Raw genomic sequence first — 22,143 nt, 5'->3', positions numbered from 1 at the left:
GTGACAATAGCCACGTGTTGCGACTGTTCGAATAAAAATCATTAACAACATATTTTAGAAAGCAGTTTTTGCTAACAACAAAATATCGGTTAACATCGTTTGATGTATGTTTCCGACACGGAATGCAGCAATTATGTTGGTGTCATGAGAGGCGAGAAATAATTTATTCTTTCAATATGTCCCACATAATATCCCATTGATGATAATGATTTGTTTTTGAGGACAACAATCCACCAGGTGCAACATATTGCTCGCACATTTCCACTGAGCGCATGGGTGAACCGTTCCGGCAGTTTTACCATTCTTATGACATTTTGATAAACAAGTGAACTAGAGAAAAACAAACAAGAGATTTGCCTGAAGTAAATTAATATAATATGTTATAGTAGGGGATTTCAGCGCATCCCGACCCGATTTTCAGCTGCAATTTTTTTATTCGGTTCAGTATAACATTCATTTTGATTTTATTGAATTGTAGCACCAAGGCATTTTTTTTTCTTTCTAAAAATGCGCCAATGCATAAGAGAGAAGTTTATCTCACGAGTTCTCTCACGGAAGAACGTACTTCGCATCTCAGACGCTCAGTCTGCCACTAATTCAGTGCCGCCGCCGCCGTTCGCTTGTGCCGACGGGACATTGGTATTGAAAGAAAGAATTAGGCTAATGATATTCACAGTGTGAAAACTGCCGGTAGACAGATATACCGCACATGTGGCGAGGATGCTTAGTTATAGCAGCCAGTAGGAAACTATGGATTCAAAAATAACTGGCGTCAGTTATATATTGAGGCATAAAGGTCTCCGGAACTTTAACATGTTTAATGATATTTGATAATAGATACCCTTAGATAATATGCAGCACAGTCTTTCGTTGAATTTTTTGTTTAATATGTGAAAACCTACGAGTTTGAATTTTACTGATGGCCAATTCGTCTAGTCAGTATTATATTTTCCGTATTGCCTATACAGGATTATACACAGTGTATAATTCCCTCAAATTCCTGTGATGCGCTGGATTAGCATTCACAAAAGGAAATGGGTGGCAACGTAGCATTTTGCTTCATTGTGGTCATTTCAGGCGGTAAAAGTTCGGATTTATTTATATGCTACTTCTATGTTGAAGCCTATAGCTTAAGAATTACGCACATGTAGGAGTTCGCTTCAAGGACCGTATATCTGTATAGCTGAAGTTAACTCGAGACAATTTGGATCGGTTGCTAGCATCGAACAAGTACAATACTTATAAGACCCGGAGATAAGTAAATAATAAAATATTTTGTCTAAATATTTCCAAAATATTCATGTTTTGCACCATGTCCTCGCCTATTGTTGCTGTCAGTAATATCTCAGTTTACCTCATTGAGTATCAAAGTCATACATTAGACACTTGACTTGCTTTTGTAAAAGTATTTACGTGAGCACTCACTAGGCAGTAGTCATGTAATTGCCATGTTCAATTTATATAATTGCCTGAGGAAAGATGACTTTAGAGGTTACTGAAAGCGTTAATTTGTTTTTGCAAGTAAAATTGAGTCATTACAGAAGACGAAATAAGTTTTATAGGAGAAATTGGCCATAAGGTTATCTGACACCGTGAAAGAGATACGGATACGATAAAAATAATAATGTTGTCTGACATAATGTTTAATGTTTGTCATATTCTAGGTTTTAGCGTTTTTATGTCCAAAATAACATTCCAGGCATAGGTAATCGTTGATTCAAACTAATTTACTAATTTGTACCAGCCAATATAGAAACTGGCTGTTGGGCACCATACTTCAACTTTAAATGCATAAGCGAATAAAATATGTCAAACAATTTACTATAAAATGATCTTTGACCAGTCATGAGTAATGATTTTCTTAAGTACGCTGATATGTTGAAATGAATGAATCACAATGATAGTGAATTCCCGTATTTATTAAATCGGTAGATGGTATCAATCAAATATGTGGTGTTGAACATTGTTTGGGCGCATTCTCCTTTACCGACATCTTGTCGGCATTTGCGCATTTTCCTTTGAAACAAGTTTTGGTCAAACAAAGGCAGTCTAACATTTTTTATGTTCCTCGAACACGTTTGATGAGCTTTATTGGGATAAAGGCCCAAGCTTGTTCAGAATTTTTGCTCGTAAAAATTGATAATTTTGCAAGTGGCGCCCCACTGTGTGTGCTTACGGATATATCAATTTGTTTTTAGCGATTATGTTTGCCAAGAACTAACCATGAGTAATATTCGTTTCAACGACGACGACAACGATTCTTTCGTCTCCGATTTGTTGTTGTACAAGTATCGTCTCTATTACGAAGCCAGGTTTAGCTGTGCTGCCTACGATGAACAACATGTCAAAACTCTACTTGTGTTAAAAGGCTTCTTGAGAGGGCGTGCCTAATTTGGGTAATGTTAATGCGTTGTTGGCTACAACGTAGCTTTGTCACACCTGCTTTAACTGTAAGAGAAAACTAAGGTTTTGCCAAGCAGAATAAAGTATGTCTTTTATGTGGTTGGGGATAATCATTTTAGCCTATCAAGACAACCTTTTTGGGGTGAAATTCGAGCATAGCGTCGTGCTGTTCGTAAGAATTCGGATGTATCGAATGTACATTATGCTTCACACTTTACTGAAATGCGGTTAGATAATTTTCTGTTATTAGGAAGTTTGATTTGGTTCAGTTCGAACGCATTTCTCAACGATGACTTTCTGCCTCACACATCCTGCTAAACTGCAACTACCGTTTCAAAACTATTTACATGACGTGACTATGTATTTAATTTTGAAGAAACTATTCTGGAATACTCGAAAAGTATTGGTTAAATTAAATTTGTCAGCAGTGAGTTCATAACTTTTCTACACATAAAAAGCACGCACGAAACAAACAGAATGGGATGTTATTCCTCACTTTATGTTCAAGATTAGTCGATGCTGCTTCGGGATTTCTCGACTAAATAATTCTATGAAAGTGTTGCATGCGATCACCGACACGCTATAAGTTGCATATTAATTCATTGTTTCTTCAGGAATGCAAATGAACGACATTGAGCCGGAGATGACTTGAAAAATTATGAGTCGAAACGAGTTCTTAAAACTAGTTTTAGCATAATATCAGCTGAGATGCAAAGTTAAAAAAAAGATGTAAAAAAACAGTATCACAGAGTTGCAGAACGTTTACTGCAATAGGGCTTATTATACCTATAATTGATATTATATCTTAAAACGCTCTATTAAAAAATGTAAAATTTTCGGTTTTTTAATAATTATAGCCAGATGTTACGGAAGGTTCGATCGTAAACCAAATACCATAAATGCTAGTTTGATATTGCTTTGAATCATCTATTGCCTACATAGAATTGACAGCAGCTTTGCTTGATAGATTATTTTTGATATGCTCACTGAGAAATGAATACAGAGGCAATGTTAACAAATTGTCATTATTAACATCTGGCGATTGTTACATGATTGATTGGCTGAAGATTTGATTCTGATAATTCAGCCAAAACAACCAATGTTGGTTAAGAAGAGAAAAATCATCGGAAGCTTTGTTATAGCACATTACAATTGTAGGAATTTAAACTTTTAATTCAAGTTAGTCATGATACTGTATTTGTATTGCAGTTTTATTTCCAGGTTTGCGGCATTACATATGAGACATTAGCCTATTATATTATTTGGACAAATACATTTTTGACATCTTTTCATATTTTGCAGTCATGCATAGCCTATTCATATCAAAATAAAATGTCATATCTGAGTATGGCGGCACATCTATGGCGCCGTATTGGTTTTATAAAAACATATTCCATGACAAGTGATGATAGTGCGTAAAGCATTGACCCAAGAGGCATAATATTGAAAGTCGATATTCTCGATTTCTTATGTCGCTAAATTGACCTGAACATCATTTCATTGCAAAGGACAAACAATTTTGATCATATTAAGTCACAATGAAAACATTTAAATTATCTTTAATCCAGATTTTGTCAAATTCTTAGGTTTATGTCTTACCGTTGCATTAATAATATTTCGTTTTTCGTTTTTGAACGGGATAAGACCCATTTGCGAGTATGTAAAATTTTCAACGTCATGACCAAATTTTGGCACCCCTGGCTTAGAGACCAAACCAACACATTGATAAACATCAACAGCATGAAATTAATAATCGTATCCAATAACTTAATAAAATGACCAACCTCCTATTAAGTATAATTATCCGTCTAGTTGCCTTTGGCGATTTGTAACATGAAGTGGGTTTTGAAGTGTGGACGCGTGCTAGCAATTTGCGTTACATTGTGTTCATTTGTTGGATATGTTGCAGAGATTAGTTGACAGGAGTATTAATACGCGGCGGGTGATGAAGTCCTGAAAGTAAAGTATTAATTGGGGACTCGCCTTGTAATTTACATGTAGCTTTTGATATGCTGGAGTCATATTCCAAACCTTGTAAGATAGACAAAAACAAAGCAAACTATTCAAAAGCATCAACTTACAGACAGAAAAGCATGGGCGCACAGAGAAAAAAACATATAAATAAAGATGTTTTGACCTGGAAGGTGACGTTAAATTCCTATTTCGAAATTAGCAATCACGAGAAAGTCTCAACATGTCAAGTAACATGGAAGAGTGAAAACGGCGGAAACAGATCGACTTTGAAGTCCGATAAAATGCGAAGCACTATGATGATAAATGCGTGCACGATGATTATTATTTTGTATGGTTGCTCCAAGTAGATGCGTATGTAAATAAAGTTGATTATAGTTATTTTCATGGCCTAGTATATCTATGCTACCATTTCGAATATGTACACCTCAAGTTTGCAATATGGTTCATCAAGAAATCGTTCAATCAACACAATTTTAAAACATACTACTGAATTTGTAACAAAACTCCTACAGCTTGGGTATTTCTGATTTATCATTGAACCGTTATCACCGCATTTCCTCACGACAGACGAGTAAGGTATTCTGACTCATAATATATATACTTCAGCCCAAATTAACCGTTATATATCCTCATCACATGTTATTTTATTGCGAATCTAGTTATATGCAGCCAAGTGGCCACATTAATCGTTAGATTCATTATCGCCTATATTTTTCTACTCATTTAGTTGGTCATTATGATGTTCACATTAAATTTATTGTAAGTATTCAATTTACTTAGAAAATTCTAAACGCAATTAATCTTAAATTGGGCTTAGGAAACACCCTTTTCGTGTTTGATGTCCTTTCAATAAATGATCTCGCAGGCGACGGAAATGAATGTTTATTGTAAACTAGAAAATTATTCCTTATTTTCGTCATCGCGGGCGGCCGAATCGGCGCCGACCTCTTTGATGTATATTCACACAACATAATATGATTCGACCTTGCGACACATTCTATCATCTATTTTAAGCCACCCCCACACTGCACGTGGGTATGAGCCGCTTATAATATGGGGTAAAAATGACATACATTATGATAAGTGGGTAATTGTCACATTTGTGGTAACTTAGCATAAAGCTTGGGGTCAAATTAGGATTGGGTCTGGTAAGTTTTGACGTAAAAGCGATACAATCATAGTCGTCTGCAATTTCGTATATAGGTGTATCTTTGCTCTCGATTTCCTTTAATATTCTGTTTTGATAAATTCCAAGTTTTTTTCGAGAGAAATTATATCTTATATGGCAATGTATTTAGCCATCGCTTTCCACGCACGAACATATTTTCTCCTAGGGTTGAAATGTATTTATGGAATTAATGCAAATTGTTTTGGCTCTATATAGACGTGTTTGTTCAAGATTTTTCAGTCTTTGTAGGGAGTTCTATATTCAACATTGTTTTGTCAAAAAAAAATGGTTTTTAGCTTCCCGGCGTGAATTTCAATTATTAGCATCTACTTTCGCCTGCAACTGAGATATGTAATGTAAGGGTGTATCGTATTGAGATTTATTTTGTTTTATAAGTATTTTGTAATCAATTTCTACTTGTAACAAAACTGACAGTCGTCGTAGCTTATTTGAAATAATAATGATGTTAGGAATTTTGACTATCGAAGTATTGAGATGAGATTGACTCTAATTTATTGTCTCCGACATGGTTTAAGTGTTATGCATGCTCTATTGATCTTTTTGTTAAACAGCAATTGACGCGGGAAAATTTCATTCTTTAGTTAACAAAGGTTAAATAGGTAATCCGGTTTGAAATCATAGCCACGATAATAGCTGCTCTCACATTCATTCAAATTCAATATTTCGCCATGGGATATTTTTCTTGAAACCCAATGTTATTTTTCTGGGTGGTCGCATCTATCCTATCAATGTATCATACTGTGGCGTGTTTGGTAAAGCCCAAACTTGGCTTGTGTGTACTTTGAATTTGTTAAAATTCACACAAACTAAAAACTGGATTCGCTTAAATGACTTTAAAGTGTGAAAACTGAAATCGCGGCGGCGCCCGAGTTGCGCAGAAACAATTACCCTACTTAAAGCAGCTGCATTATGCCTATCTCATTCCGCAATCGCACGAGAACGCAGCCGTAATTACTTCGAATTTTAGGTTTACGATCTCCATGAATTCAGTAGCAAATAGTACTAAAATAAATATTGCCTGGTGTAACGTATAGAACAATTGCCAGCGCTAATGACATCGTGTCAATTATGAACTTGCCTTGTAGTTGTGGATGACCGACTATAATCCAAGGTGAAGTTTTGATTTTAATTTGTTGTTTATAAATTTCGTGGTCATGTTAATCTACTTTCAACAAACGTTTGAAGTTTGTCTAGTTATAAGTTGAAAGATGCAGACAGAAACGAGTGTGTGGTTCACAGTACTAACAGCGTGCTGAATATCAATAAATAAAACATATCCATCAGTTTTAGTCATGTACGTCGGGCATAAAACACACCGAGCCAAAATCATTTTGTGATAGCATTGGAGCTCGTTTTTAAGGTACTGCCTATTTAGTATTCAAAGAAACCTTAAGGATAATTATAGTTTATGTGTGGTCATAGGAATATCTCCCTGAAATATTGAGTCCTCCAGTCACAGATTAAAGTACCGACTATGTTAAATTGAATGTTGAGATTTCATAATCGATTAATAGCGTATTATCCATGGTATATTTTAGAATACAATCTTTAAATCCGTGACTCTCTTCGGATTATTTTAGGAGATACTTAAAATGCTATAACTCGAAGTATGAATAAGTAAGTAATTGATTTGTTACGAGAAGGTCTTTGTTATTTTTACGATCTTCTTGTCAGAGATTATCCGCTGTAAGACAATAGGAAAGCAATTGAATTCAGAACAATTTTACTACTATAAATATTGATTATGGCTCATTACTTCTAGAGGTCATACCCCATTTTTTATTTATACAATGATGCAGCTAGGAATGATCAATGTACAGAGTGTAAATGGGAACTATGATGTCACTGTAGGCCAATAATTGGAGATAAAACGGGGGAAATGAATGAATTTGAAAGTTCAGTTGGCATCGACCATAATTTGTCAGTTTTCTTTTTAGGTTTTTCAAACATTGTTGTAGTAATGTTCCAAATAATAATTTTTTGAAAAGAAGTAACATTAGAGAGTTGGACCGGCTTTTTGTGAACTTCTTTAAAGTGAATTAGAAGAAGAATAGGATATCACATTAATTCAACTAGTCGATAAAAAAGTTCAACCGCGCGGCAGTCTTATTGTAGGATAGTTTCATGACTTATCTTAAAGATCGTTTGAGCTAGATGAACAAATCAGACTGGAAGGGTGACACAGTAATATTATATATGTTTTAATAAACTTTTTCTCTTGTATCAGACAAAGGGTGACAAGATCTGTTTTATTGTTTTAATCTGAGTTTCACCAATGGAATGATTTGGCATGCGTCTCATTGTATTATTACCGTCTTCTGTTTGAATAAATTTATGAAATTGTTCAAATTTTCTGCAATTCCGATTAACAAGAGTGGACGCTTCCTCCATTATTCGGCGTTTTACTTTTTCAATTGTGCATGCCTAATGACTTTAAGCAAGCTCGCATTATGGGAGTGGCCTTAGCTAATTTATCGAAATCGTTGTGATTTACCCACTGTGAAGATTAAATCTTCAACAAACGAAAAGCATAAATTAGGTTCAGTAGGTCATACGCGTAGCTTTAACCCAACTCTTTAATGGCTCTGTGCGGATTATTATTTGATCGCCTTTCTTTAAAGTCTAAATCACCTAGCACCGTTATTTTTATCGCCGTCATTCGTAGTCCATTCCGTATTTTTCTGTAACGATTAGTATTAGTAATCTAGTATAAAGTAGTTGCCAGATTCTATAACACCTCTCACCGCTTATTTTAGTTCCATACCCTATTTAAATTGAAGTTTGTCCTAGACAAATAAACCAAGTCACGTTTCTGAATGCTTGTCTCTGTTTACTTGAGCTGGTATCCAAAATATTTAATGTAAACTACAGTATGTGTAATGCTTACATATGTTCCACTATGTTTGCGATAAAGTATGATGAATCGAATAATAAAACAACCGACGCATGACAATTATTTTTGGCGCCATGAAATGTTTGGCTTTCTGTCGTTACAAAACCTTGCTCGCAAATTTATGAAAGTGTCACTTTTAGTCAAGCATGCAAACTATCCCAAGACTCGAGTGAAAAATGTTGGATCCAGTTTACTGCTTTGCTGCTATATTTCAACTTAATCTATGGTGCGGTATCGACCTGCATTATACTATTTCATTCAATAAATCAACGCGCGGTTAATCCAAGTCAGGCTCTCTTGTGCAAGTTCGTTTACAATTTACCGACGAATACGCTTTCCTACCGAAGCGTGAACCCAGTTGAGCAAAATTTCACAATAAACTTCCATAGTTCAAACTTCATTTATATAATTTGGATAAGTTGTCTAATTGCAAAGTTGATTTGCTTGCCTTACGTCATTCAACAAAAAATAAGTTTTGCGTATATCAATTGCATTATTGAGATTTACGGTTTTGAGGTTCATCTGTAAAATTTAAACTTTCACCGTTAGTTTAGTACCATGACTTTGTATCGCCGTTAACCACACTACGAAAGGTGACACTTTTGTCAAGCCCTCTGAGTTAGACGCCAAGTTAAACTTGTGATACGCGTATCAGTTTTCACAAATGCGGTCGACTTTGCTCCTAACATAAGCGTAGTATCCCACACATAGTTTTGTGCGCATGTGCGAATTCACTTGATCGATGGTAAACAAGTATAAAATTGTGTTGGAAATATGATATTCTGGCTTTGCTCAATGAGTAACAAATTTATGACTGAGAACAAAAGGGGTTATTGATTGCGTAATGTACTTCTTCTTCTTCCTCGTGACTTCCATTTAGTTCCGTTTGTTTCAAATGAGATTGAAGCGTGGATAGTGTATTTCAGTTTTTGAGAAAGAGGTACTAATGTTGGCTTAGTTGTTACGGGTGTTTGTCCTACCTTGGTAAAATTACGATGAGAAATAATTTATTTATATCAAATATTTATGTAAAAATCTTTTAGAATATTTTGTTCGTCTTTTTTGTTAAATTACTGGGTTATTGTTGCAATCTCTTTTAATATAAACGGTGAACAACAATCAACTGATGATTATTCGAATCATAATTCAAAATGCATTTGTTATCATTGCCAAACCCCAACTCCCGCGCCCCCATACCCACATTGTTTTGGGGCAAACAGACAAAAACATCGAGATATTTTTAGAGCAGTTTTAGCCAATTAAGCGCTGACAGACCGGAATTTAGATTCTCCGATAAACGAGTTAATATATCTGGCCAACAATAAGCTCTATGAAATTCTTACTTTAAAACATGTTTAAGTTTGCACCAAGTATAAAAACGCCTCTTTTCTTTCGTAACAGGTGTAGTTTACTTACAATACGAAGGGGAAACTAGAGTAGCTGAGCTTCCGTCTGAATTGACCAGCCTTGACACAATACGAGCATTATTTGTGCAAAGTTATCCTGGTTTACTCACTATGCCAGTGCTGGATAAACAGCGGCATGGTTTAATGATCAAAAATACGAAAACTGGGAAATTTGATGAAATCGACAATGTCAGGTAAGATTTTTTATAGTTTTATAACTTTTATAATTAAAAAAATCAAAAGGTACTTTGTCTTCGATGATATCAACCTAAATCGTAAAGAATGTCGAAATTCGAGAATTGAATATTTTTTCAAATTTATGAAACCGAGATGATAGAAATGGTCCCAATTAGTGAAATAACTCCAGTCCTTTAAAGTAATAAATATTAATTTATTATTTACGAATATCAATTTGAGCTTCACTGATGTGGCGTTCTGGGTTTTTGTTCATATTAAACATTACGGGTCAACTCAAATTTACTATAAGATTCGCTCCATTAGGCACTAAAAGGTTATTTTGCTGTTGTTGAAAAGATGAAACATCACGCATATGGTCTTGAATTTGAAATCACTGGCTATATTTAGATTATATTTTAAATGTTAGCAGTACGGTTTGTAACTTTGCGGTCTCCAGTGCATTTTCAATTTGTTGATTGCCAAACTGTAGACTTTAGGGAATAAATGATTTATGGCGAAATAGGTTGTCGCACAAATATAGACCAAGTTGTTATAAAATCGGTTTATAGCAACTATACCCCAACTATACTATGAAAATAAGGTTGCGATTGGCACACCAGCATGTAATGCTATGTATCATGTAAGACATACATTTATACATGCTATAAATATAGGATTTTGTTTCAAATTGTATTTGCTCATCATCGACAAATCATTTTTTGGATTAATGTAACTTTTGAAGAAAATTAGTCCTTTATGCTTTATTATACATCCCTTCAAACCTACACACATACCACATTAATATTAACTTGAAAGATATTTGTTATGAAGCTTTGAAATTCGTGGCAATGAAACTGTTGATGATTTCCCGTTTTTCATATTATTGTAATTTAATCCGTATATATGTGAGTATTTAATTACTATTGTGTTCCATCTTTAACGCGACCTTTTTATCTTTTCTAAGTCACGTCACTCCAGTTGAAAGGTATTGTTAATGGAATTTCACCACATGTTGACATTCTTTCTAAATAATAGTGACACTCGCAATTATATAGATTTCGTCGAAACATAGGAAAACAAAAAATAATAAATTATATCAAATATGTGTCATTCTTCGTTTCAGGAAAATCAAGGATCGTTCGTTTATTCGTGCTAGACCGCGAGATGGCGTTTCAGGTATTCCTATGCCAGGGGCAAAAAAGGCTTCTGCATTGAAACCTAGTCCAGTAAACTCGACAAACAAATTTAACAACAGAACTGGACTTCCACAAAATTCAAACCAAAACAACAATACCGTTGTTGAAAACAGTAAAATTAATAAAAAGGCAACGAGTAGCGGTATAAAAGCGAAAATCCCATCACTTTCTCCTGTACATTCACCAGAAAGGCCAACTACAAACTCGAAACCAAAGAACAGTGCCGTAAATTCTCGCGGTTTTGGTTACGTTCCAAAACTGAAAATGCCGTCTCCAAAACCACAAAGCCCCACGAATGAAAAAGAAAATAACAGAAAAGACTCGAATAACAATTCAAATGTTAGCGCAACAGACGATTTGCACAGTCCGGGGCAAGTACAGGGTTCAAATAACGCCACACCCTCCCCAACGGGTAATGGTATAGGCGGTGGATCTCTATCAAAAACTGGATTTTCATATCACCATGGAACAGGCGTACCCGCTTACCGTCGACCCGAAAATGGCAGTGCAGAAAACACGATAAGAGTTGTACAATCGCCCAACTCCGGTAAAAGCAAGTTGCAACCATTAGGAGAACCGCTGTCTAGAGAACCAAGCAGAAATGCGAAACGGTCCATTCAACCCCCTAAAACAAAGCTGTACGGAAGTCTCATCCCCGCTAGCAAACTGAGGTCGACTCCTAGTAACTCTCCAGCGCCTATTAGCGGAAACCTTATATCTGGTACAGAAACACCTAGAGAGGAAGAAGATGAAGGATCCTCGCAAGGCAACAAAGGTTGGTGGAGCGGAAATTTTCAATCTCGTAAAACGTAAATACAAATAACAGAGATGGTATATTGGAGTAACTTGAAAATGTATAGTATGCTTGGAATATTAGTAAAATTGTTAGTAATTCCTGTATATAATTCTCAAGTTTTAAAATTAATAATTTTTTTGTTATAGGATCTATAAAGCAAAACAAAGGCCCACCTCCACCTTTACCAATAAGACCTAAGACACCCACAAGAGGCCGCGCTGCGCCAAGTGGTGCACCTCCTCCAATCGCCCCTAAACCCACGGTGTCAAAACTCGGAAGTGCTCATTCGTCATTTTCGTCCGTTTCCCCATCACCAAAAGCCAACATCGTCAGCAAAGACACCGCTGCTTTAAAAATTCCTTTGGATCCAATCATTGATGGAGGACTTTCCCCAGATCTTGCCGTTTTTTCCAACATAAAACGACCGGAATCCCCTGAACGGAAAGCAAGCATATATGCGCGGGGAAGCACCCGCTCTCTACGCCCACGACAGCTTCCTAAACCAGTCAGTATCCCACAGGTACCTCCCATGAATTTGATTCATCGACAAGTATCTGATGAAGTATCTAAATCGGAAATCAATATTCGAGATATCAATAATGAAAACGCAGGAAACGGTTATTCAGACCAAAATCTTACAAAGAAATCATCTGTCAGTGCACCAAACCTCACTCCATTACAAGATGATGCCCCTGCTTTTTTCTCTGACACTTTTGAACAAAGTCAAACGTTGATAGTTTCCCAGGATATAGGCGAGGAAGATTGTATCCATAAAGATGATTATGCAATTTTAACGTCCGAAAAAGTAGAAAATATATCCGAAAACAATTCAAAACCTGAGACAACTGAGCACACGTCGAGTTTAAAACGGGGATTATCGAGTCTGAAGCGTTTTATACCCGGCAGATCATCAGGAAAACAATCAAAGTCATCTTCCGAAAATCTTATCAAACCAACTCTTGCAATTGAACATGAAATTCCCATTTTAGAAGACGAAAACATTACCAAATCCGAAGACAACAACTCAACTGATTTGTTTGTTCCTAATGTGGCACAACCAGAGTCAGCAGATCCAGCTCATCATGTTAACGTGCATTCAATTGCGTCGATGTTTGAAAACGATTCCAAGCTACACAACGAAGCCAACCCTAGTCATCGCAATCACAACTCAACTTTGAAACATCCCGCTATTCCAACTACAAATCTTGTTAGTACCCTCGTAAAATCTGGTAACAATGGCGTCCAGAGAAAGGAGAGTTTGGGTGGCAATTCATCAGATACAAGTCAGAGTGGAATAGTCAAGAAGAGTAATTTAGTGAAAACTGGTTCATATAATTCAGTGAATTCTTCCGATTCATCGACAAGCAACGCGACGAACAATTCATCAACTGTTCACAGACAGCCATCCGTACACAAGAAAGTTTCATTTCAGGTATAAAATTTACAATTCAATGACTAGGTTTTGCGAATTTCAAAATAATAGTTACAGTTGCTATTGAAGGTAGCGACAGCGGTACAAAAAGACAAAATATTTTAAATTGTAGCCTACATATATATATGCTGAGTACTTGTATGATTTGAATTTCGTCTTTGAATTTTGCTTGAGAAAACCATTGTCTATCATTTAAAACACAATTCCGAATATATCAACAAAGCAACAAATAAAATTAATTCTTGAATATGTCTATTTTATCAGGATAACGTCATGGTAAGCGATGGTCATGGAAGCAATACTTACGTCCAACGATTAAAATCCAAAGGGGACGAATCCGGGTATCCAGAGGTACAATCTGATGCGAAATCTAGGGCAAGTGCTGCGGAACAACTCAAGATCCAAGCAACTGAGTCTGATTTCAAAGAATATCTCAATAACCGAGCCCTAACATCGCCGGTCAGTCCTAGAAGTCCAGGCCGAGTCACCAGTCCGACATTGGACAGAAAATCGGCAGTTGAAGCTGCCATTGAAACTATTACTGGGAAGCCTAGTGCGCGAAAAATTAACATTAACGATAGTTACAGAGCGGCTACTCAAGGTCCATTAACGCAACTAGTATCCCCATCACAGATACCTGTAACTATTGGTGAATCCACAGACGATGGATTTGCTTATAACGTGACCACCAGTTATCAGCCACAGTCTTCATACAAAGAGATGTGGTATCCACGGCACAGCCAGATGTCTTCGGCCCCTGCTTACACGAATCCGATCCGTTCCATGACCCCAAATCCAACCCCTGCTTACAATCATTATTCGGCAGCTATAATGGCACCAGGGCAAATGTCGAATGTAGCTTACTCTACCGCGCCATCTAGCGTAAACATTCATGCGGAAAATTTGGTTGCCATGAAAAACGAACCGCAAGCCTATTCCGCGAAAGACGAACCCTACTTTCAAACGCAAAGTGGATTTCCCTACGACGACAACGAAATGACAGAGTCAGATCCAACTCCATACTATGAAAGATGCGGCAGCTGGAAAAGAGGAGCTCCAACGTCGAATGTTCAGCACATTGGAACTCCGGTTTCCCTGGTATGTCTTTCTTGCGATTTTGCCTTTGAGAATAATGAGTGTAAATTTTATTTTTTTATCTCAGTGTAGTATATAATAGTGTCATTGCCAACTAGAACTACAGCAAACTTTATATTAGAAATATAATTCTTACTCAAATTGACAGGATTTGCCTAATTTACATTATCTGGTACGATTTTAACTGGTGAAAGATGTTAATGAAATGAAGAATTTCACTCTATATGAGTCTTTTTATATCTAAATGTAATAGAAATCATTGAAGATCACGATTGTTTGCATTAGTGTGGTTAGTTCTATTCCATTTAACGTTTCTGTCGTACGCTATTATATTATCCAGGCGCAAGGTCTGGCTTTTGTTTGTAGTAGATTTTAGGTTGTTATTTCAGGGAATTTGAAGTCTCGTTTTATGTCAACTTCGTGGAATCTTTTGCCTTGACGTTTATTAGAATAAGGGATTCAAAACCATTTAGCGTATCCTTACAAAATGTTACCTTTTTGGGCTTTGGGCAAGTTTTTCTCTTCACGCATGGCGGACGAAGCGTGAAAAAATTTCTTTGAGTGGTATTTACTGGAAACAACAATGGTTGCTTTGAACGTGGTTTTTAGCAATATTCAAGCGTGGGCTAGAGCTAAAATTTAAGTTTATATCATGGGTATATATATCATAAACTTGATGTATTGTTATAATAAAAATTCACCGTGAAAGTTGGAGAACGCAATATAATAGAAATACTCGGCGGGGAAATTCACCTAACCTAACCCAAATATTTATGCTAAGGTATGGGATGACTCCTCAAAAAGGATTAAAACGGTTGTTTGCAGCACGCGAAGGATAAGGTCATTCTTACAAGCTGATTTGTGCATTTTCTCATGATTGGCTACATTTTGCAGGGAGCTGTTGACAGCATTAGCAAAATAAATACAATCGGGGAACAAACTCAGAAAGGAGTGACAGACGGATTGGAAGATGACAAGGAAATAGAGTTAAGAAAACTAGGGTGGGGCGAATTTGAGAAAACCGCGCCCACCGACGAGGCAACCAATGAACGCGTAAAGGCAATGGAGCAGAAAATAGCGACTCTCACTGGAATGGTGGAAACAATGATAACACACGTGAGTACATGGTTTACTAACTGATGTGACATATTTACTCATACGCCTTTCTCAACATATCAAATTAGATTATAACCGATACATTGCTTTGTATTTGTACAACATAATTAGACATCGTACTAATATTGGTGGATATGTATATACTATAGTGTAGACTGAAGAAAATTTAATACAAACCTTAATTAGTTTTTAAACCAGGTATTTGAAGTTGAATAAACTGGTGTGTGGTTGAAAGTCATACTATGTCAAATGTTTGAAATTAGTACTTGGAATAAAAATATTTTCAATTATTTTTAAATCGATACTCTTATTGAACAAAACTAATTTTGTATAAATACTCTAATTTTAAATGTGCGCTCACTGCCTATGGCTGTACTGGCGACTGATTTGTATTGTTATATTAGAGAAGGATTTAAAATATTTGATCAATTTATTCGAACAAGATCTATTAAGGCAAGGCTACTCCACACTCTCACTCAAAAGTAAAGGAGACTAATCTGTAGAGGACGTTGAAGGTAGCCACTGAGGTGACGAGAGACTTGTTCTGCTTAGAGAAAATGACATATCTGTCCACAAATAAACGGTTCCCACAACTTTACATTGTTTTTTCCAAAGTACTTTAATAGTAGAGATTTTAATCAATGGTATATTATTGATTTAGAATTGAAATATGAATGAAATAATTAACTTTCGAACATTATTTCTGTAATAACATTGTCATAAGTGAGAAATTGCAATGTAATCAACCATTGAATAAAGTGTATATTTTTATAGATAGAGTACTGAAGCGATTCAGTCAATGACGACTAAAAATAGATTATTTAATTGCCATCAAATAATCGTCATTTTATTACTTGTTCGTAGTTTATGGATAATCTAACATAAATATGATGTAACCTTAAATATAATTATACGATTTAGAGAATTAATATCAGGAAATATCAAAGCAGACAATGAACTAATGAGACTTCATTATTACGATTCTTTGAACCATTTACTGAATTATAACTTTATAGTGGAAAAGTGAACTTCTTCGATCATGTCTAATAAGTCGTCGTCTCATTTTCCGACAAAAACATTAAAATATTCGTAGATTCAAAGATAATCTCATAAATAACGGCGCCAGGATTTGTTTTGGTCGGATTATATTCGGCCGTACATGAAACACACTAATTTATCTTATTTTATGAAATCGGTATATCATACGCATGCGTGGTCTGCAAATTGACGTTCACGACAACATCACTTGTTTTTAGTCGTAGTCAAACAATTCCCCCTCAGGCATACGACTGAGCTTTGCTACAGATATTTGTTAGATATGTCTAGAAACAGACGGTTTAGGCTGAAGTTATTTTTATTCTTCACGAAGGACAAAAATTCAGCGTTCAGCGTAATTTGTTTATTGAGTTCTGAGGTATTAGCTTTGTTGTACAGCTTCAATGTTCTGTTATATCTCGTTTTGACTGGTTTAAGACAGTTGAAGGTCACTGAAACTATGTATTAAACAAATGTGAATGCGCAATGTATATAGTTCACCAAGTATACGTGAATCAGTCAGAAACAACTGATTTTCGGTGGACTATGCCGTATATTTTAAGCTCACAAAATCTTTCCTGAGAATGAGACGTCATGAGAATTTCTTAAATGTTTCATCACTGGTTGTAAGAATTAGTGTATTTAAATCCGAATAGATTTTCATGTTTTACTTTAATTTTAATTTTGATTTGGATGTATTCGTATACATTAATAAACGGTGCTTCCAAGTTATGATTTAATTTTAATTTTTCAAAGTAAATCTGGCATATGTCATTCTGTACTTGATGATAACAATCTAATCTAATCTAATATTCAATTACTTGAACCCTCAAGTTTTAAGATGTTGATTCGGTATCATATAATTGGCCTGAACAACTTAAAATGCCTGAACATTTTAAAACACGAATCTTCCATATAATATATCTGAATATTGTTTCAAACTGCATTTTTAATATGGGTATTCTTGTTAGACCTCTTAGAGACATTTATGATTTAATCTTAGATAATAGTTTAATTATAGTTATGGTATTGGTAATGGAAGTGTTAAAACCACCAAGAAGGGCCAATTCATTGGTAAGTTATCACTGAAATATAATTGCATTTCAGTTCATATCATTATATATTCTTGGGACCCCGGAAACTTTCGGTAAATGTTTCTGAAATATTACAGGTATTGCTATCTTGTGCAATATTTATATAGAAGTATATTCGCTACCCACCTTTAATGCTAAGAGTAGTTTTTTGATTCACTGTGAAAACTCATGTTACATGTATCGTGTTGTCAAACTTTCGGTATTAAATAATAGCTATTTAAATATAAAACATGCTATCTTATCATCGCCTGAACTGGTTTATTCAATTTTAAATCATGGCATAGATCTTCTTTTGCTTCAAAATATTGTGAACTTAAATCTGATTCTAGTTTTAATATTACATCACATCAAACTTTCTCCAATATTTTTTGCGTTGTGACGGACATTTTGGGTTCGGATGTATTAAAGTGGAAAAATTGGGGTACCGAGTTTAAAACGTACTGTCCTTGTGTATGAAATTACTGGGACGAATAAATGATATATATATATCAAATGATATCATAACATTTCCGCATTTTAATCGCATTTATATTCGCGATTCAACTTAGATCATGACAACTTCTTAAACATTATCTTGGGAAATGGTGTCTGTAAATTAGCCAGCAGGTGGATGCTGAGCGGACTAGCTTAATTACACGTTTCTCGACGCACGCGCGTGAAGTTATTTGTTATTATTTATTTTCTATGTGCATTTTTAAGTATAATAAGAGGTGTTGGGTTACAATTTCATTTCCGATATTCTAGATATCTAGAGGCGATTTCATTTAAATGCAGCTTATCAGTGGGCATACTCATTCAAGTATGTAGGGTGGATAATTTAAGTTTCAGAATGCTCCGATTATCCCCTAATCTATCTTGATCGGGATTCCGGTATAAAATTACATATGAGAAAATATTGATAGCAATACAAATTGATTATTTGTACAGCACCGGCTTCGTGGTATAAAAGACTGTTCGTTAAATATAATACAAGATAAGCAGCGTTTCGTGGATTTTGGTATTGAAATATATATTTATTATTTAAGGGGTAGGATTTTGAACATAAAAATATGTTATAAATATTACTTTTTTGAATTGTATATGTAGGCTATCTATTTATAGGCTATAAAATTTGACCATGGTCATTCGACACGTAACATATATAGATTTCTGTTAGTGTGCAGCAAAGCTGTTGATCTTCATTCTTGCTACAGAATCCTGATTTACATTTGAAACCACTAGAGTTCGATTGAGTATGAATAGTTCCCTATAAATTAATAATCGCAATGATGTACATTTTTCATTGGGAAATGTTTTTCAAATCCAATGCCCGGTAAAGCGAATTCATTCGAACAACATTTAACTATTAAACGAATAACCATTCCCAAATGTTCAATTAATTATTTTGCTATTCATAATTACAGACCGATGCTGATGTAAACATAGGCGACAGCGCCAATGCGACCAAATCTCAGCAGATGACCTACGACTCGGGTGTGACCTCTAGCGACAGTGATTCCACATCATTAAAAGATGTACGGAAACAGATGCTGCAACTTCGAGTTACTGCTTCTGAATTGAAGAAACAATTGGATGATATAAAGCGACAACAGGTGGGAACACCTCAAATATAAATACTAATATTACAAAATTAAGACGATTCTCTGGGAAAGTAATTAGGCCACTTCAACAAGTTATAAAAACTTAAATGTCGCTTTCATTAAAGAAAACTTCACATCAACCAAATTTGTTTCCAAAAGCAAAATTTGTGCTGTGATCCTTGTGCAGGCGAAGGTCAATCAACGGGCGGGTAGTAAATAATGGGGACCAAATTCACTTTCCAGTCAATGTGAATCATTTTTAAATGTGCTTTTCATAGTAACTCATAAAATTTCCCTACCTTCAATAAAGCGTTTTTCAGAAAATTGACTATACCTTATTTATAAATGTATGTCATATCGCTCAGGTTATGTTAAATTGAGCTGAAAATGAGGCATCAAAAAGAGTTCGTACTTGCGTATGTCAGTTAAATTATTAAAGTAAAAAAGAAAACATTTGAATATGTTTTCAGATAATAGTCGTCTTGAGAATTTTAAACCTTATGCTAAAATTGCTTATTTCATATTTTACAGAGAACAAACTTCGAACGAATGAACGATATGATCGTTACTAGGAGTCGTGAACTGACATCTCTCATCGCTACGACTGCTGGGTCAGAACACGCACCAGTTCGTGCGAGACGACTCGCCCTGGACAGAGAGCGTTCGACCTACGGAGATAATGCGTCACTCACGGAACGTCAACTTACTGAAGTTGAAGGAGCGGTCGAGGAGTTACGTAATGAAGTTGTCGAAAGAAGGTAGGTTTGAATGTTCTTTTGGAAGTATGTGAACCAAGATGGTGGACACCGGTACGTAGTATGTTTACCAGGCTAGGTTTAGGCCATAATTTCAGGTACAAATACTAAGGGAGTCATCTGGTTGGACCCCGAACTTGTGATAGAACTAAAATAAGGTAAATTGGAATAAAATTATGGCCTAACCCTAACCTGGTACACATATTACGTTCCGGTGTTCACCATCTTGGTTCACATACTTCGGGAGTACCGTTCTTTTCATAGCAACAAAGGAGCGTAATCACCTTCCAAATATTGAAACTTTTACCAAGCTGTCGATATAAAGTAACTTTATGTCATACTAATAGTAAAGCCAGACCCTATGTTTTTATGCGATGTTATCACACGCATTTCACCAGTAACAAGGCCTTGTTTAAGCAGGTATAGAGAAACATAGGATGACACATAATTTGTCACTTAGGCTTATTACACCATTAAATATCTCATATAATTTTTGAATTGACCAAAAATGGATGTAAACTACATAATTAATGTCTATAAATTCTAACACGTAACCTTCGCAGTTTTATATTTTTAGAATTCGTGAAAACAAAATGTCATAATGTCTATTTTGAATTCGACATCATTTTTACAGTGACGTCATAAAACGATATAAATTTTCTCTCGTTTTTTACAGATGTCGCGTAAATATGAGAGAAGTTGAAGCACTGGCCTTACAATTGAGTCAAGCTGGGAGAACAATCGCCAATTTAAAAAGTACGTCAATTTACCACAATTTAGTTATAAAACAACTAGGAAAAAGTCCTAGTAATAAGACTTTAATTACAGTCAAAAACATTTCATTAAACGACTTGACTTGGTTTATTATAGGATTAGATATAAAATATTTAATATTTGTTGTATTGGCACGTATTTTTGTTGTCCAAATTACATGGATGAAAATTGATTAATCTTGATTCTTCGATTGTTACGTCACGTGTCATATGTTACAATAATGTCGAAAGCAGACGGCATGTTGGCGCAACTTTTTAATATTATTTTTAAAAATTACGACATTACACGTGATACGCATCGACGATTCCCCGCGAAATTCCCTTTTTCGAAAAAGGTCTGGTGTTCATGACATCACCGATATCGTTGGCGTCGCAGTCATGGTTCTGTCTGTCTCGGTGGAAGATTCTTTTCTTCCAGGCAAGATCCATAGCTGGGCTGTGCTTTACAACTGATCTCAAACAGATCACCATGCTTGATCCCAGGTACAAAAAGGAGAGAGGCACTCTCGTAGTTTACAACTTCAAATATTTAAGTACGATGCAGATACGCGTGATTGAGTAGGATTCGATTTTTAAAAATAAATATCAGACGCTTGTAAATTTTGAGAGCTTTTCAAAAGATTTGTATGGAAAATGCTTGACAAATATTACGTGTTTACTAATGAATTGCTTGACTGTGGTTTCACGGTGGAATTAGCTTTCTTAGTTCCGCAAGGTTAGGTTATACGGTTCTGCTTTGAAGATATTTACATTTTGACTTGGAGAGGGCCACTTTGCAATACAGTTAAGTTCGTCGTTGAAGATTTATGAAATTTAGCTATATATTACTGTTTGTTTATTTGTATTTACAAATAAACAATCTAAATTTTAATATGATTGAGGGTGAAATATTGGTTAATTTTACCTGTACTTTTTGGGAAATATGCGTTTTGTCAGTCTATTATCTGCGAGAGAATGAGTCGAGAATATCAACACATTGATATAGATTTTGTAATACTAAACAAATGCACTCACTTGACAATTTAAAGTTTATGTATGTTAAGATTGTTAGTATATTTAACGCGGTAGAAATCAGAAAACGCTCGATTTTTTAAAAAGAAAAGTCAATTTATGAGCTGTTCCTCAACTTTGCTCCTCACAAAACTTAGTAAACAACTGGCAAAGAATTCCGATACACAATAGCGTACCCCAGTGACTTACAGTTTGGATCATATGGAGGGCCTATTTTA

At 35.4% G+C, this 22,143-nt stretch overlaps 1 protein-coding gene across 3 annotated transcripts in view; it reads left to right on the top strand.

The window, feature by feature from the left end:
• Positions 1–22,143, top strand: part of LOC120337846 (uncharacterized) — a 62,886-nt gene that overhangs the window by 24,299 nt on the left and 16,444 nt on the right. For all 3 annotated transcript variants that reach the window (XM_039405744.2, XM_039405743.2, XM_039405745.2), the window contains 8 exons: positions 9,861–10,059; positions 11,166–12,013; positions 12,181–13,466; positions 13,731–14,564; positions 15,456–15,677; positions 19,210–19,398; positions 19,918–20,144; positions 20,818–20,897. In XM_039405744.2, coding sequence (XP_039261678.2) covers positions 9,861–10,059; positions 11,166–12,013; positions 12,181–13,466; positions 13,731–14,564; positions 15,456–15,677; positions 19,210–19,398; positions 19,918–20,144; positions 20,818–20,897 — 3,885 coding nt within the window. The remainder of the gene's footprint in view (positions 1–9,860; positions 10,060–11,165; positions 12,014–12,180; positions 13,467–13,730; positions 14,565–15,455; positions 15,678–19,209; positions 19,399–19,917; positions 20,145–20,817; positions 20,898–22,143) is intronic.

The sequence above is a fragment of the Styela clava genome, chromosome 10 (assembly GCF_964204865.1).
Source record: "Styela clava chromosome 10, kaStyClav1.hap1.2, whole genome shotgun sequence".
In the NCBI taxonomy this organism is placed as follows: Eukaryota; Metazoa; Chordata; class Ascidiacea; order Stolidobranchia; family Styelidae; genus Styela; species Styela clava.
Note: the sequence above shows the minus strand (reverse complement) of the source record. Positions and strands in the feature narration are given on the sequence as shown.